Source organism: Achroia grisella, unplaced genomic scaffold (genome assembly GCF_030625045.1).
Source record: "Achroia grisella isolate CSIRO2021 unplaced genomic scaffold, CSIRO_AGI_Agris_v1 utg152, whole genome shotgun sequence".
Classification (NCBI taxonomy): Eukaryota; Metazoa; Arthropoda; class Insecta; order Lepidoptera; family Pyralidae; genus Achroia; species Achroia grisella.
Window position 1 is genome coordinate 1,184,672 of NW_026712648.1, and position 17,885 is coordinate 1,202,556.

General features: G+C 31.6%; 1 protein-coding gene across 3 annotated transcripts in view; it reads left to right on the plus strand.

Annotated features, from left to right (window-relative positions):
• Positions 1-6,992, plus strand: part of LOC131840953 (semaphorin-2A) — a 159,216-nt gene extending 152,224 nt beyond the window's left edge. For 2 of the 3 annotated variants that reach the window (XM_059189174.1, XM_059189172.1), the window contains 6 exons: positions 1,772-1,872; positions 2,610-2,782; positions 3,315-3,506; positions 4,645-4,782; positions 4,879-4,987; positions 5,072-6,992. In XM_059189174.1, coding sequence (XP_059045157.1) covers positions 1,772-1,872; positions 2,610-2,782; positions 3,315-3,506; positions 4,645-4,782; positions 4,879-4,987; positions 5,072-5,128 — 770 coding nt within the window. In that variant the 3' untranslated portion in view covers positions 5,129-6,992. The remainder of the gene's footprint in view (positions 1-1,771; positions 1,873-2,609; positions 2,783-3,314; positions 3,507-4,644; positions 4,783-4,878; positions 4,988-5,071) is intronic. The other variant, XM_059189173.1, reaches the window with a different exon arrangement.
• Positions 6,993-17,885: the final 10,893 nt, after the last annotated feature.

Here is a 17,885-nt window from a genome sequence, read left to right on the forward strand (position 1 = left end):
ATTATATCTATTGTAGTCTTGGGATAGATACAATAATACTTTATTGTAATGTCCGCTAAGTACCTACCATTTTTACATCCATCTTTTATAAGAAAAGTTTTTATTTTTTTAATATAATTTATTGTAAGTATTGTAACAGTATTTAGATATTAGCAAATATTGTGTGGAGTCTGTAGTTGTACTATTTACTTGTGTTTGTGCTAACTGATGAATTCTCCATAGTCTTGTGTTCAAACAACGACGAAACCTTGTGAAGTATAGATATGATATGATATATACTTATGATAACTCAATATAAACATTCGCTGCAGACGCCCACATAAAAAGCGTTACGCTTATGTAACGTTAATTTGTGTTAATATTGTAAATAAGTAGGTACTTAGTAAACTATTGCGTTCTGAATCATGAGAAGTACTGAGATGAACTTGTTCATTACCAACTACACATATGTATATAGTTTTAAATATAAGTGTATTTTTAATTTTACAAATGTAAGAATATTATGTGATGCAAATTTTTGTGATAATAATAAATAAATAAATAAATAAAATATAGCAATTTTTACAGAATACTTAGATCTTAAGAGCGAGAGTTCACTAACGTAGTGTATAAAAAAGGAAAATTTAACTAAATCTTACCACAGACCCATTTAAAATATTACACAGCTTTTTCCGTTAAATTAAGAAAACTGTTTGTAAGAAAAATCATATCAATAGCTATACCTACTATGTTTTATTACAAGTTAGACGTTTTTATAAATAAGGGAGTAAGGAAAGATCCTTGTAATGCAACAGATAAGAAACGGATATTAGGTCAGGTAGTACCTTAGAATGTACTTCTAATATTATAATCCAGTACGTCCACTTGATCATGTAATGTAACATTCCCTATGTTATGTCAAGAAATTATAAATAAAGAATCTTAATGTTTGTAATACCTTCATGCTTCGTATCAAAACTCATTCTTAAATAGTGAAGCATTTATGTTAAAAATTACAGATAACATATTTCTTAAGGGCATTGAGCTATTTTTATGTAAAATACTTTTTAGTTATAAAGAAACAGATCAGATCGTAAAAATAATTTCCATAATAAATTATATAATATATACGCAATTGTAAAGTTAATTTCAGTTTTTAATGTCTTTTAGACTATGAGTTATCCTGTAATCAATTTACATTTTTTTATTGTAGTGTAAATTTACGTCTAATAATATTACAATAATATACAGGTATAGAATAACTATTAAAATCCACAACAATTTCGGTATTCGTGACTTTCTTTGCCGCCGACAAAATTAATTGGCTCCATCAAAATGACGTACCCTTATAATTTATCACATAGTTAAACAAGCAGTTAGAAACGAATGCCGTTCAGTTAAATTCGTGATTTCTCGCTTTGGTCTTTACACCGACGCGGAGCTCGACACGAACACTATGTCAACCTGGCACAGAGTAGTCAAAGTGACTAGAGAAACTAATGTTGCTAAAATATTTACTGAGGCTAAAGTTTAGAAAATGAGATGCATAAAGGTGATGTGACGCATAGAACATATCATATCAAACAATATTTGATGATTGTGAAATAGTAAGAATACGATGTATCACCTGTATCAAATTGCTATACAAGCAAAATATTCAATATTGGTTTGCTGAATTCCGTGTTATTAGAATAGTAAAGAATTATAAGGTTAATAATATGTAATAAAAATAGTTCATATAGATATTGTATAAAGTATAATAAAATATTAACATTTGTTTGAATTGTTACAGATGAAGGGAAGATTCACAAAATTGTACAATGGATTCGGAACGGCGACAGTCAATCAACTCTACTTGATATTTTCGACGTGACACCTGGTGAACCAATTCAGGTATACTACCTATATTTGTTAAAAAGATCATGATAAATAAGTATTAGTACCTTATAAATAGTTCAGAATCGTCTTTCTACTCCTGATATACTATAATAAGAATAGATATTCTTTTTTTAGACTTCATTGACGAAACGTTGTGTGTCTGTAGACCCTTGATACGCATTGGTCACAATTGTAGAAACGTATAAACGATTTCGAGTTGCGTACGAAATTCAGTGTCCGAAATTATTCCAATGACCATGCTGCGTTATAGGTGGCATATATAAATAGTGATAACTAAGATTTCTTATTTGAATAACCAATAATTCCAAAAATGTATAGGAACTTACTAGAATCTCAGGACAATTCAGACAGCGCCATCTAGACCCAAGTTAAGCTAGCTAAAGCTTGTGTTATGGGTACTAGACAACTGATATAAATACATAGATATTTTTGTCGTATATACATACATGTTATACATAGAAAATACCCAGACCGATACAAACAATCATACTCACGAATACAAATGTTTGTGCCGTGCGAGGAATCAAACCTGCGACCATCGGACGTAAAGCGGTGTGCTAGACCGACCACCGAGGTCGTGAAACACCACTTATAATTTATATCTTATTACACCAAATTTATATAATGAATGCTATGTACATATCTATCCTAAAAGTAATTTGAAGCAAATATTAAATTCAGCTTCTAATAATTTTCATTCATATCTGTATTCCTAAATTGTTTTTCTCTAGGCGATGGCTATCTCCCGTACACACGGTTCCCTCTACGCAGCATCAGACAAACGCGTACTACAGCTACGACTGGCTCTATGTGCACGCCGCTACGATGCGTGCGTAAGATGTGCCCGAGACCCTTACTGTGGCTGGGATCGAGAAGCCGGCGTTTGCCGAGAATATGCCCCTGGGTAATTATTATACATTTTTTTTATTAATACTTTAATGGTGTAGGCTATTGTTTAATCAATTCAATTTATCTTTTATTTATTTTATAATTAGAGACAATTTATTTTCTTAAAAAAATAAGACTCGTTCTAGTTCTACTATTAAATACATATAGAAATATTATAGTAGTTCTTTTGTTATGCCTGTGAGTCATTTTATTAACTCATTCATTAAAATACTGTCGAAAGACATTGCTCTGATCATAATCATATAAAATATTTACATTCGTAAGTTTGTAAATTCAGTATTCTTTTGTACCAAATGCACTTGATTAATTCAGAACAAGCTTAAAGGTTTTTACATAAACATAAAAAGTATCAAAAGTCATGTAAGCCTAAATCCTAATCTATTACATGCATGAAACAGTGAAATACAATTAATCAACCAACATTTACCGACTCGCTATTTGATTTATTAACCGCATGTTATGGATAACGCAAGATTAATAAATAAATTTATTTTTCTTTTTAATTAATGCCTATTTGTTTCTTTTAGATTAATTCAAGACGTGGTGAATGAAACTGCCGATATTTGCGATTCGTCGATTACCCGTAAAAGCGTTTCTGCTACATGGGGACAAAGCCTCCATCTCGGCAGTTTCGTGAAGATGCCTGAGGTGTTACATCCGAGAGCTGTTATGTGGTATCATTACTCAAGAGACAAAGGAAAACATGTCATTACGTTTAAGTAAGTTTATTCGTCTTAGTTATATAGTGAATAACATGCTTTATTATGTTCATCCTAGGTTGCTTACGGCGACACATCTCTCTTGCAATAATCTACTTTAATTACTCGCCTAATGCATACATGGTTCTGCATACTCAGCATATTTCTTGAGATTTGATTCCGAAATGATAAGATATCTAAATAGATATAAGTTTATATCATATAATATGATCCTATTTCAAAATGTTTTTACTGGTAAGTTTAAATGAGTTACTGGTAGAGAACCCAATAAACCTTTCACGCTTTAATTGTAATGAAATTTTAATTAATAATTTCGCTGTGAACTGTAGGGTGTAAACGAGTGCGATCGATGTACACCAAGGAGCATCCGCGGTGTTTAAAATGACCTTAAAATTATTCAGAAAACACTTGAACTGAACTCGCATGCAACAACATTAATGAAAGGGTTTCCAAATCTGCTTTTATCGCACTTCCGCCTGTATAATTAGAATGCAAGGGGAAACAGGGAATTAAGGTTTTGTTTATGGTGTTTCGTTCAAACAATTCTATTCTAGTTTTATGTGACTTTGTACATTTTTATTCTTCCATATAATTAACAATACTTTTCGAATGCACGGTTTATACTTGGCTACTTTATTTGGTAATTAATAACAATCACGAATCTTCATTTGATTCATTACATCGTAAATAAGGTTTATTATGGAGATAATTGTATATCTCATAATCGATTCCTTCACGAACACTTGCTTCTATGTAAGTAACAGTTAGTATATACATAATATTAAATGAACATGATTATGATGACTCTAAGAAGATAACAGAATAGAACTATTTATCAATCTTTCACTGCTTTATTGACATTCTCTTCAAAAAAAAGTGTATACAATAAAATATACACACTTTCGGCTCTCAGACTATTGGAAATATTTGAAGCCAGGCCATGTGAAATCCAGGGGTACCAACCTGGATTTCACATAAAATGTAAATCTTTTATGTAAAATCCAAGGTTATCTTAAAATATATAATAAAAAGCTATTGAAAAAATTCGAACTCTGTAAAATTTTACGCTTACCACGCTATTTGTAATAGCGTTGCAAACTTTGATGGCAAAAATTACAATGTTTCATTTCGTTTTCAGCAAACCAGAGAAATACATAGAGACATCTGAACATGGCCTTCTAATAATATCAGTGAATGAAGGGGACGCAGGCAGATATGATTGCTTCCTAGGAGGATCCCTGCTCTGCTCTTATAACATTACAGTTGATATACACAGGTAATGTATAATACCTATATGTAATGTAACACTTAAAAAGAACACATCCCTGCGACATTGCTAAGAATGCTGATGAATATTTAATTTAATTTTCAGATGTTCTCCTCCGGAGAAGAGCAATGAATACCAGAAAATATATTCCAATTGGTGTCATGAATTTGAAAAATATAAAAACGCGATGAAAACTTGGGAGAGGAAACAAGAGGTGACAATTGCATATAGTAAACGGATGTGCGTAATTTTAAATAATTTTTATAATAAATATTGAAATAAATTTTCTTTTTTACAGCAGTGTGCAAGACAGAACGACTCAAATCAGAATTCGCATCCGAACGAAATAGTGTGATAGCTTCTAAACATCGCCTACCTCATGTTTCAGTCGGTTAACTATTACGCTGGTGCAATACCGATACCTTACGTGTCGGCCGGTCTCAAGTATTTCAACATATTCTCATAATAAATTCCGTCAGCAAGCATCCGCTACAAAATGCTAGTGATCTAAGAGACTTCGGCGGCTAACGAACAAAGTGTGTTGAGCTGAAGTCTAGACCTACCTAAGCAAGTGTGAAAGCCCTAGATTTTGTAAAGACATTAAGAAAGTGCAGTGAAAACAGACTATGCATTGTTCCAACCACACTGGGAACATGAGTTGGTGATTATATTAGACACTCAAAATTTTTATGGACATATTATTAAAATTTAACTATAGAGTAAAATACGAGCGTTGTGCGTTGCTTTGTTGGATATGGAATGTAAAAAGATTTTAGGAAAAGTGATTTTGAAATTGTAAGTACGCTTTGTTTGTTGGTATAAGGTATAGAGAAATTGTTAGGATTATTGAATGGAATTTTTGATATCGAAATGAAATGGTAATGTATTGTGTGTGCTCCTGGCACAATTTTAATTGGTTGTACCCGATCGGTCGGTCCTGTCTGACGGATTCTGACATATTGACGCTTGAGTTTTTTTATTGTGGTTAGTGGGGTTGTAGTACCGACATACCGGTGTCAATTTTGCCTAACATCGACCCGACCGACCGAGTGTCAAATCGTGTCATATAAATAGTTGATTTCGATACATCGTCGTGACCAAATCGTAGAAAAAATGCCGATTGTTACCTTAAAAGTAATTAGTAATAATATTATTGGTTTTTTTAATTTTTCATGTTTACATTTGTATAGACACCGTAATGTTATACGCAAACATTGATAATACAAATACAGAACAACAGTAATAGTTTAATATTTCATGGAATGTAAACGTTTTATGAAATTATCGCATTCTTTATGCATTGATTTATTCTACGAATTTGTCATGACAAGTACTGTTGCTTGTCCTTTGCATTTAATAGAAGTTTAATTTATTCCATAATACTCAAATTAATTTACTTTACGTACGCATGATTTATATGAACATGAATAAATATAACCCGTTAAAAAAATATTTACTAATATTAATATTTTGTTGCCATTAGGTGTTATTAACTAATTTCATAAAGAAGGAAGTTGAATTACATTGTATTTTCATATGTATATATTATTTCAAGAAAGAAGTCGATTGTTTATAACATCTCACATTATTTATTACTTACCAGTTTGAACATGTAGTCTGTGCAACATAATATTTGTTTGTTATTTAATAATAATTAAATGGTATTGTATTGTACTCTCGTACTAATGAGTGGAGTACAAAGATACGCATTGCCGTGTAGCCATACCGCGGTCGTAATTTGAAATCTCCGAGGGTTGTGGGAGGGTTTGCCTCATTATTTTTCCCCTATTTGTGTAAATAGTTACCTAATTTTGTTCAACTGTATCTACTAATATAAGTGTACGTATAGGATGCACGTCCCTAATAGTAATGAATATTATTTAAGCCTGTGATATATAAGAAATTCGTTTAGGAAATATACTTTTTGGAAATGTAACGTAACAAAATTATAGGTTATTTCGATTTTTTTATATGTAGTATGTAATGCACCTACTATTTAAAATTCGTGCGATTGCTAGATAAGCCGGAATTTAGAACAAAATTTACCATATAGCAATAATAACAATGCTTTTAATTTCATCGTCTTATCTCTATGGAAAGAATTACAGCTATTGCCTTTCTAATTGACGTCAGAAATATTATGTTTATATTAGAGCAAGACAAGAGTCAAGTGGGAACACTAGGAGCAATAATAGCAACAGTCAAAAACAGTTAAGAAAGTCATTCACTTTTAAAAAACCTTTGGTTAGGTTTGGTTAAAATTAATATTTTTTCTGAATGGACATAATTCTGTATGTAAATCTGTGTGTGTGTGTACATATTATCATTTTAGATATGAATTTGCACCTTAACTTTTACTGTACCAAGTGTTCCATCTTGACATTTTTCTATCTCGATATTATCTGTATATAATTTCAATTTCCTAATATTGATATTATTACATATAACTTTTTGTTATCCTACGAATATTTATTTAATATACCATTTATCCGATGTATCATCAAAATGCATGAAAAGCTTGTTAATAATAGAATGTAGATCACATTTTAGATATTTTAAGAAGAAAAATTGTCCTTTTTCTATTATTTAGTTACAATAACAATTTTCATATATTACTAATACCTAGTTAATCCAATTTGTAATTCGATTCCATATCATACTCTTGTACCTAAAACCTGTATATATTACATTAATCAACAACAATTCATTCTATTTACATTATCAATCTATGAAGTATAAAAGGTATTATATTATTAAAAGTACATTAATTTTGCATAGATTTATTAGAAATGGCAATATATTATTGCTATAGAATTAATTTTATTCTACGCTGATAATATTGTATTATTTATTATTAATAAGCATTATTAATTTAATTCTATTCCATCTTTTATTTTGTTCTATAAAGGGCCTATAAGAATATGGCCTACAAGAAAATAAAAAAGTACTTAATTCTCTTTTAGAACTAGTTTAATGCGGCTGCATATTATAAGACAATGTCTAGATAATTCTAATTAATATAATCACTATTATACTGATGAAATATTGAACGAAAGGCATTTAATGACATATCATGTGAATAATATGCACGATAACTAAAAATCAATTACCTTCCCAATTAAGACATATTTTAAATTTCTATAATGTAATGTATATACATTAAATTATAGACTGTATAAAAACATTATACAACGTTATAACAAACGTATAAAAACAGTGTTAGCGAGGATTTTTTTTTTTAAGTATGATATGAAAAGTCTTATAATAAGCAGCCGGCTAATTCAGACTTTGAATATGCAGTAGCTCAAAACTCCAAATTTTAATAATCAATGTATACTATAAGCTTTTATATTTATATTATCTTTTTGTAATAAATGCTCACCCGTAGTAAATAATTACATGTCTAATAGGTGCTTCGAGAAAGAGATTTCATTTTGTAATAATAGGTACTTATATTTTTGGACTTCGTTCATATCATTGTGTAAATATTATAAATCGACATAGATATACAATCAAAAGAAATATCTGAGCTTCGACCTTTATTATAGTATGATAACCTAAGATGTGTTACTTAAGTATTTTAGTAACTATTAATTTTAAGGACTTCCCTGATCTCGGGATGATCTTGCGCAATAATTATATAACTTATTACTATTATCTGTACTAATCGAATAGCTCTGTAAATTTCACATGTTACTGTACTGTAATAAGTTACATTCAAATGTAGCGGTAAGATTTTATATAATAAATCTATGAAATGTATCTTTCACTTTGTTGGTGTTTTATTTGAACTAGTGGTACCCACAACTTAAACGCATGTTCGGTCTTGCGTGAAAACAATAAATGAATCATTTCTATGACAGCATCTATTATTTTAGTTATACACAAATTCATAAAATAGTAGGTAGCGTAATATTTTTTTATGCTACGATGGTGGTAAGCCAATGCCTGAGACAACAGGGGTGCTACAAAGCTCCTCTGAATCCGCACTGTTCGAAACCACTTAGATTCAACGTATGGGGATATTCCCTGTCGATGGCGAGCGGTGCGATGGGAAAAGGTAGCCATAGGCATCATGACGAATAATTACTCAGTGTTCTGAGTAATTATTCGTCATGATGCCTAGTCGGTCGGATTTTCGTTGATATGAAAGGAATAAAAGGAATAAAATAATTTTGTAGATACCTTCTGTGTTCTACAGAATTATTAGGTATCTACACAATTATTTCTTTGAAGGATTTATTCTCTGATTGCTACAGCCTATATGTTGACACATATTTAACAACATTCAGAAATTTCATCCTCATTCCTCCAGCCATTTTACGTAAAACCTTTAACACAAACATATTAACAGACCCAATTTGCTCAGACATTATTTTACAATAAATTATTATAATATACTAGCTGTGCCCGCGGTTTCGCCGTCATGAAGTTTATAATCTATATGTTATTCTGATGCATAAGCTATGTTACTGTGAAATTTCATTAAAATCTGCCTAGTACTTTTCCCGTGAAAGAGTAATAAAGATTCATAGATATTCACAAACGTTCACGTTTATAATATTATTAAGATAATTGTAGGGTTGAAATTAATGCTGCGGACGCGGGCGCCCAAATATTACAACCGTCGGCATATCATAATCGTCGCAATATCATAACGCATCAATTAGTCATTACTAAAAACAGTTGCAGCGTGTGCTCATCAACTCTACATATTTTACCAATCACCAATAAATTCTATATTTGACTTTTTAAACTTTCTTTAAATCTTCCATTATTATTAAATAATTGAATGTTCTGTTTTACAATATCATATAATAACATATTGTATGTATATATTATACATATAAAGAAGACAACGAAGACTCAGGAACTACCATGACAAACATGAATGTCCGTAGTTTTATTAAGTTAGTGTTTGACGTTATAGAGCTATCAAAATGTAAGCGAGGATAAAATATTTTAAAGCAGTGTCAATTCATCAAGTCGCATATCGGGTTGACATTTTCGTCATAACAGCGGTGCGGGTGGGGCCGGTTCACCCTCTACGGCTGACGGACGACTACGAAAGCAAGCCGGGGGCCTATAAAAAGTGAGGGCTCGTAATTATATAGTGCCACTAAACTAATTTCACGATACATTGCCGACGAAATCTGTGCTTGGCACCGCCTCGCCTGCCAACGAAATGTGATTTTTCTTTCATAACGAAACGCCTGATTACTATTGTTATGTGTTATTTTGTATGAATTGGTAATGTCACACACTACTATGTTTACCGCTAAATTGAACTAGTCGTAATGAATAGCTGATGAAGGGGGCATGACCTTCGGTTTATGTCAAGGTTTAGATTTCGTGATAAGTAGCTACCCACGCAAATATATGCAGGATCTGTTCTATAATTATTGGTTTTCGAACATGGTGTAAATTATGTAGACTGTGTTGTTACCTCCTGATTACAAGCAATTGATTCATTAATTAACAGTTTAAGCCAACTCGAAGTTCACAGTTCACATTAAATATAATTTCTAAAACCAAATATAGGTATACAACTAGCAATTATGTTATCCTATACTTAATGAATCTGCAGATAATGATCTAGAAAAGGAATTTGTTTGTATGAAAATCTGTACTCTGATATCTTGCTACTAAAGTTACTACTAACTCGTTAGTTTATTCATATACTTTGGAAATCATTCCAATTTTGATTTTTAATCAAGCAAAAAAGTTCAAATCTAACTCTTTGAAGATTTCTAAATGGTTCGTTATTTTAAAACAAAATATCTTTATTGTAATGTAGGTCTATTACAGAATCTTATGATAAGTCAAATCTACCGTCAATTCGAAATGATTTCAGAACAGACAACAAACTCAGCTCGTATTCTTTTCAAATAAATGTTGTACATGTTTACAATAATACAGATTCATTTTTAAACTGAAATTCATATATGATCCTATTTCGATTATTATTGTTACTTGGTACGCACTGTATCAGTATTTATTTGAATGTGCTGACACGACATATGTAGGTACATAGTTTATAGAGTTTATTCCTGTGTTGGCTAACTTATATATTATCCATAATTGAGTAAAAGTCAGCTTGACTTACATTTACTTGATATTTACACATACTTTTTTGGCTAATATTCAAATTAAAGTATGTTTATAAAAAAAATATTAATACAGATTTCTAAATTCGACTGATGCTGTGATGCCATATAAATTATTAATTTAGAAAATTATGATGTATATAAATTTGTTGCAATAAGTAATAATATCCCCACTTCCTATAAGTTTGTAGGGGAAATATGGTTGGAATTTTGCGTAAAATCACAAGTCTTGCTCACTGTTGCATGTAATGTTCATTTCACGGCGCAAGAGGTCGCGTGCCATTGCGGACTTCATCTCCATTAAATAATTACGCATGCCAAAAACTAGCAAGCATGCTATTGGGGATGTTTGAGAAGAAATAAATATAACTCTTAATGCTGGACTTTAAAACGCCACTGTTTTATAATAAAAACTTTTTTACTTTGTTCAGATATCTCACACACGTCACTTATTACTTCCACTATTTCTCAATACACTTTCGTAACTCTTAGCGTTACAGTCAGCTGTACCTTCTGATGATTATAAATTTTATCCCTATGTATGTTATGCTCTCCTGACTCTTACGCTGAGTCTACTCAACAGTACTCACAAAGCATTTCCAGAGCTACACATATTTACAGTAATTTGTTAAAATTTTGCAGTAGATTACTTAAAGAATACGTACATTTTTAAATTATATTTATTTTAATTATTGTGTATGTAATTATCCTAAGTGAGCATATTTGAATAATGCACTATACTTGTAGATTGGCAGACAGTCTGTGATGTCTAAAGTTAATAATATATATTGTAAGTTTTGTTTATTTTACTGTTTTTTTAGAACAGATAACGATGTTAAATTGGATTGTATTTTTAACAAACCCTGCCTGTACACACAAAGGCACCCTGAAGACGAGTGTTGTGAGGTCAGGCGCGTAATCCCTTATTACATCGACGGGATGGACTGTGGTGTCCCGCTCTCGTAAGCGCATTAGCCGAATTAACAATTAGTCATGCCTACGTCTGCCTACGAAGTTTGCACAAATTTACATAACAATAAAGCCCTTTCGTGTGGCTTCGGTTGGTTATGGCGATTTTTAAAATTAATTGGATCACGAACCGTGGAAAATTTGTGGAACCGCTGTCGCTCTTCGCAATTTTGTGGTCAGTATTTCACATAACATAAAAAATCAATAGATTTACAATGCTTTTTGCTCGATTTTATTTTCACTTAATTTTCACATTCTGCTGACTAATGGGACACTGAGGAGTATGTGAAAGTAGGTGAAAACGATATATATATTTGTTTTTGTGTAATACGTGTAGTGATGGTAGAATATGTATACAGGACTAAGTGAACATTGTTAAAAATCACTTTATTACCAGACTCTCAGCAATGACCGAATTAGACTCTGTACAGAATCATCTGACAATACCTGTGTCGTATCTATTTCTTTTGTTGTCTTGTCTCTAGTATATATTTCGATGTGAAGACCAGAAGCAGCAGTAATATTACGAGATACGAATATATTGCATTAGTCATCCGAAATTGCAGAGTAAATGTGGTACACAGACTACATGATGACAAAACCTGTCCGTGAAGGAATTAATATTTTTTTTATTTACAGTGGTGTTTGCCTTAGTGTTATTCGTGTAAGAGACTGTTCCCACTGTCCGTCACGTGAGTAATTTTTTTAATTTTTAACTTGCACATAAAACTTAACTACATAAAAACAGATCACTTCTAAAAATATATATTCTAAAAACGGCCTGACAATTCTTATACATACAAGTGTTATAGTAATATGAAATTTTCAAAGTTAATAGGTTATCTGTTAAGGTGTAATCTTGCGTTTGGTATGTTGTGAGTAATGGTACGCTCGTAACCAGTGATGTGACGAAAGATACGCCCATGTCCCACGTTTCAAACCAGCCGACAATAAAAGCGCGAAACTAAATCGCTCACCGAATGAACAAGAACAAAAAGAAGCTTAAATTTGTAGCATTGTACTCACAACAGACATGAGAAGAATAGAGTCATTTGCCTCTAACAACGTTAATATCACCCTGACCCTTATACCATCAGTTTTTGTTTGTTAATCTACAGAAAAGGGCGTAACTCATTTTGTCAACTCGTAATTTAATTTCACTTGGACCCCAAAACACGACGCCGGGCGTCGCTCGCTGTAGGCGGCACAGGACATGGGCTATAGCAATTTATTTAGTTAATTTATTGTCTGTTTATGCACAGATTGTCGTATTGATAATCTGCGGGATATTGTTATTAAACTTTGTGATGTCAGACAAAAACATATAACTGCCTGCCAGCACCCTGCCTCAATAAATCGTGAATGTATGGTATGTAACATTTTTCTGAAACTTAAAATTCCATTTGTAATAAAAAAGCCACCGGCCTCCCATACCAAAGGTTCGGTCGCGTTTAGAAATGCTTAAAATGCAATTTTACATGAGTACTTTTATTTATGGCCCCCAAAAACGTGAAATGCTAACGTTTTATTGCAGGGCTTTAAAAATACGAAGAACAAACAATGTCCCTGTTATCCCAAGACGGGGGATGTCGAAGCATATTTGTTCACTTACCTAAAAGGGGATGCAACTCTACACAAGAAAATAAGAAGTTAGACGCAGGTGAGGAACTACTGTTGACATTACACATTGCATTAATAATGAAAGAACTATACATTTCAACTGTCATGATTTTATAGAAACATTATAAAGCGAATAAGATAATTTCGAAGACTTGGCAGTAACCCGTTGAAATGAATTGAAGATTAAAATAAAAGATAAATTTTGATTATTCCTCTCAACAAAGAGATTTAATTTTGATAAATCAACGTTTATTGTAGTTGTAATTTATAATGTTTGCTTTCGTTTATGTGCCCTTGTTTTGGTTAGTGGTCAAGCAACGCGGTTAGATTGTGTCACCGTCAACAGTGAAAGAATGAAAATAAATTATTAAATATTAAATAAAATGTCTGTGTAACTCAACTGGGCCAAAATTAGCTCTAGTGGCTGCGGTATTATTCTCGCTCGAGTCTACTTTGTATGATGTAATAGCAGTATTACCTCCTTCGTACCCTCTTTTCGCGCGTCGCGAACTGGTGAAAAATATGAAATATTTAAGATGCAAAAATTTTATAATAAGAATCGCCGAGATTACACCTTGCTCTCATCTATTTTTAACATGGTGGCGGGAAGTGGGACATTTTTATTGCCCCCGAGGCCCTAGATTAGTTTTGTTCTGTGAATTTGATGCATATAAAATGAGCTCGATTATTCAACACCCCGACGCAACGAAACTCACTTACTATTGTTATTTGAATTTGAAATTACACCATGTGACGCGGTTCTATTTTTAAGAAGTATAACTTTTATTACATTATAAATAGAGATGTAATTTAGAAAATATACTATAGTTTAAAAGTTTAGTATATTTCATATTATTTATCTTATACATATTTCTTCTATCTTATAGATAATACTTATATGAACTTCATTGTTTCTCTATATTGCATAAAATATGTATTCCTGAGCTCCTACAAAGTAAATAAATCTGTTTAAATTCATTACCCTCAGTGGATAGTATTTAATTTGATATCTATTTCAATTTATTTTGCAATACACAAAAATATTTAATATCAAACTGTGAAACTGTTAATAGTTACCAGAAACTATTTCGGTTAACTCTAGCTGATTTCAGTTCAATTATGATTCCAGTTCAACAGAATCATTTCACCAAATAAATTTATTTATTATTTCAAATATTACTTCATGTGCAGACAGTACTATAGATATTTATTGCGTGTATACACGTATGTATATATGCGTGTATACAAATATCTCATTTCTCTATACTGACTGACAAACGAATATGTGACTAATTTCATATAAATAAATTATATAAACTATGAAGATCACTTAAGTGAAATTTGAAAAGCGGTGTTTATCACGTCAGTTTTTTGCTTTTTGCCATGTTTCGTAATTGGTGAAAAAAAAAATTGTTTATAATTGAATTCCAGTAACGCATTAGAAAACAGTTGTTGCCCAAGCAAGCAAGGAATATGTTTACCTAAGTAAACATATTCCTTGCGGAAGAGGGGAATGTTTATGATTTTAAATATACTTCGTCGATTACTTTACATCGTATTACGTAACGGTTTCAGTTAATGTACTACACAATTGAGCCACGAGTCTTAATCATGCCACCGAAAACAAGTTTCAAATTCCACAAACGAATCAAAATAATGACAGATACAACGACATTCTGTATCGAATGCGACGACAAAAGAGAAAATATGAACATGTGCAAAAAATATCTGGCGTATGCATTTGGGAATTTCGCGTGACAGAAAATTTAATACGAGGGGAGTCTAATATTAAACCTCGGGGACCCATCACTTTTAATATCTGGCCGGCATCCTAGAGGGCTCCTAAATTATTTACCAAATGGAAAGGTAATGGTCGAGGAAGAGTGCGAATGAAGGTATGCAAATTTTATAAGCACGTATTGTTGCCCATAAAACGTGTAGGTGCGTACTTAAATCGGCGTAATGAAGAATTCGCGGCCGCTAAATGTTGTTCACGCGTTTGCTAATGGCGATATTCGAGTAACCAAAAGTGAATTTGTCTGTATACTGTTATTGTTATTTACGAGTTTTATGTAGATACCATATATAATTAAAATGTGACCGTATTTAATTTACCTTTACTTCTTTATTACTTTGTTTATTTTGCATTCAAATAATTTGTTATGTTGATGTGGTATTTTATTAAACATAAACTAAAGCTTTACTTTGGCGTGTCTTACATAGGTAGGTACGCACGAGTATATTTCTTTGTATAAATTTAGGCACACAAGGTAAAAAAAAAAAAATAGCACATTTATAATGAAATCCAACTTTTGAATCTAATCAAATAGATCAAAATGTGTTAAATGGTCATCTCGAAACTAGTAAATTTTATCTTATCATACCAAATCTGTCACGGTAAATATTTAAGTACTTAACTTTTTTATAGTATATAAGTTCATAAAGATGAACATATATATTATAAAAAAGTTAAAGTTAAGTTGGATCGTATTTATGAAAAGTCTTAAATACGATCCAAACAACAGAAAACATGATTGCCACCCCACACACAATTGTTCGCGTAAAGTTGATTGAATTTTCACGTGTAAAGTTAGGCATAAAAAGAACGAAATTAAATTAATGTAACAATAGACCTTTTAGCTGTTAGGCACCAGAAGAGATTTATCAGGAAAAATCAAGATTAATTCGCACACGTGTCCGCGTTTAGGGCGAAGGGGTGAGACAGGAGTCACAGCCCATAAAGAGTTACGCATCGCAGCGCGCGGCGAGGTTGGATAATGAGTGCGGCCCAAGCCTCGTCAGCAGCAGGGTGAACTTGGTACACTAAACCTAACAATGTTACAATTTAAATGTACATGTAGGAATTACCCATATATTCGGAATTTAATGAAACTATTTACTCTAAACCATATACTGTTGAGATAAAATGACTAAACACCGTAAACAGCGAGAATCATCACCAAACAATATAATATAATTGATTTTCCTTAGTCATTTCGTATTACAAATTGAGTCTAGCAATATGTAACGTATGGAAAAATACGCAATACGTGATTATTGCGACTTTAAATAGTGTATTTGCAATTATTTCATTAATCTGGACCTTATCGACTGTTATAAGTTCGTGTCTAAATATCATTTTTCCATTATCAATGGTTATAATTTATTTCATTACTCCTTTAGCCCATGTTGTTTATAATACAGGTAAATTCATAGGTTGAATTGTAAAAAGTCGTCTACGAAAGTCTACCTCTGTCTACCAATTTCAGCCGCAATGTAGACATGACATATTACTCCTCAAGAATAACAACGCATTAGTGGTATTACGAGCATCATATGATAACGTGAAATTAAAAGTGCTGTTTATACATATAGGCAGGTGGGCCGCCAACATTTATTTAATTCCAATTATATAAAAAATAAAAAGTTAATATACGTGAATAAAAAGAAATGAGAAAATATATATTTTGTCATTTTTTTTAATTCTACGATTGTGGCAAACAATCATACGGCCCATCTGATAGTAGAGGGCTACCATAACCAATGGACGCCGGAAACATTTTTCATAACAAATCAACTATTTCATAGTTTATATTTTATATTACGTCTTTATGTATAATAGGTATGCGGTAACGTCCATGTTCTGTGCCAAAAACTTCAGCTCGAACTTTGTACAGCTTTAAGCAAATTTTGCTCATTTAGTTCCAACCATACCACAATGACAGGTTGTTGTCTATAAATCATAGCTAGGTATGTGAGAATAAGTTTTTCGTAGCTTCGTTCTCATATAGCTGTTTTGAAATAACTAGCACGTTCTACGTAGAAGCTGCATTTTCTTTTATGGGTTATTCAAATGAGAGTTTTACCTTGCGTCTTACGTCAAGTCATAAAAATAAGCTTCATAAATACGTAAAAAGAACTAGAACACAGTTATATAAGTATGTACAATGTATATACAGGTACGATGTGAAAATGTATATAAAAGTTACGGCTTCACTCAGTAATATCTATTTACATACCACATACCGTATACAGAATAGTGCAAATATTTTGAAACTAAGTGAAGTTAATTATATTTTTATTATACTTAATGAAATAATACTTAATATACCTTAATTAGACAATATCATGGAATGCATACGTAAAATTAAAATGCTTTTATGACTTGTTATAAAATACCTGTCCCATAATCAATCATTTTTTATCAAAGTAATACTATGTATAATTACAAAGGGTAGATATGAATACCACAAAATAGGTATTGTTAGGATTACAATACAGTTAGTGCACGCAGCAAAAATTATTTCATCAAACTTATTATGAATTTCTACTTCTTCATACAAAAAACAAACCTGTATTTATAAAACTTTTTATATATAACAATAACACAATCCCATCTACTTTTAATTAGAAAAA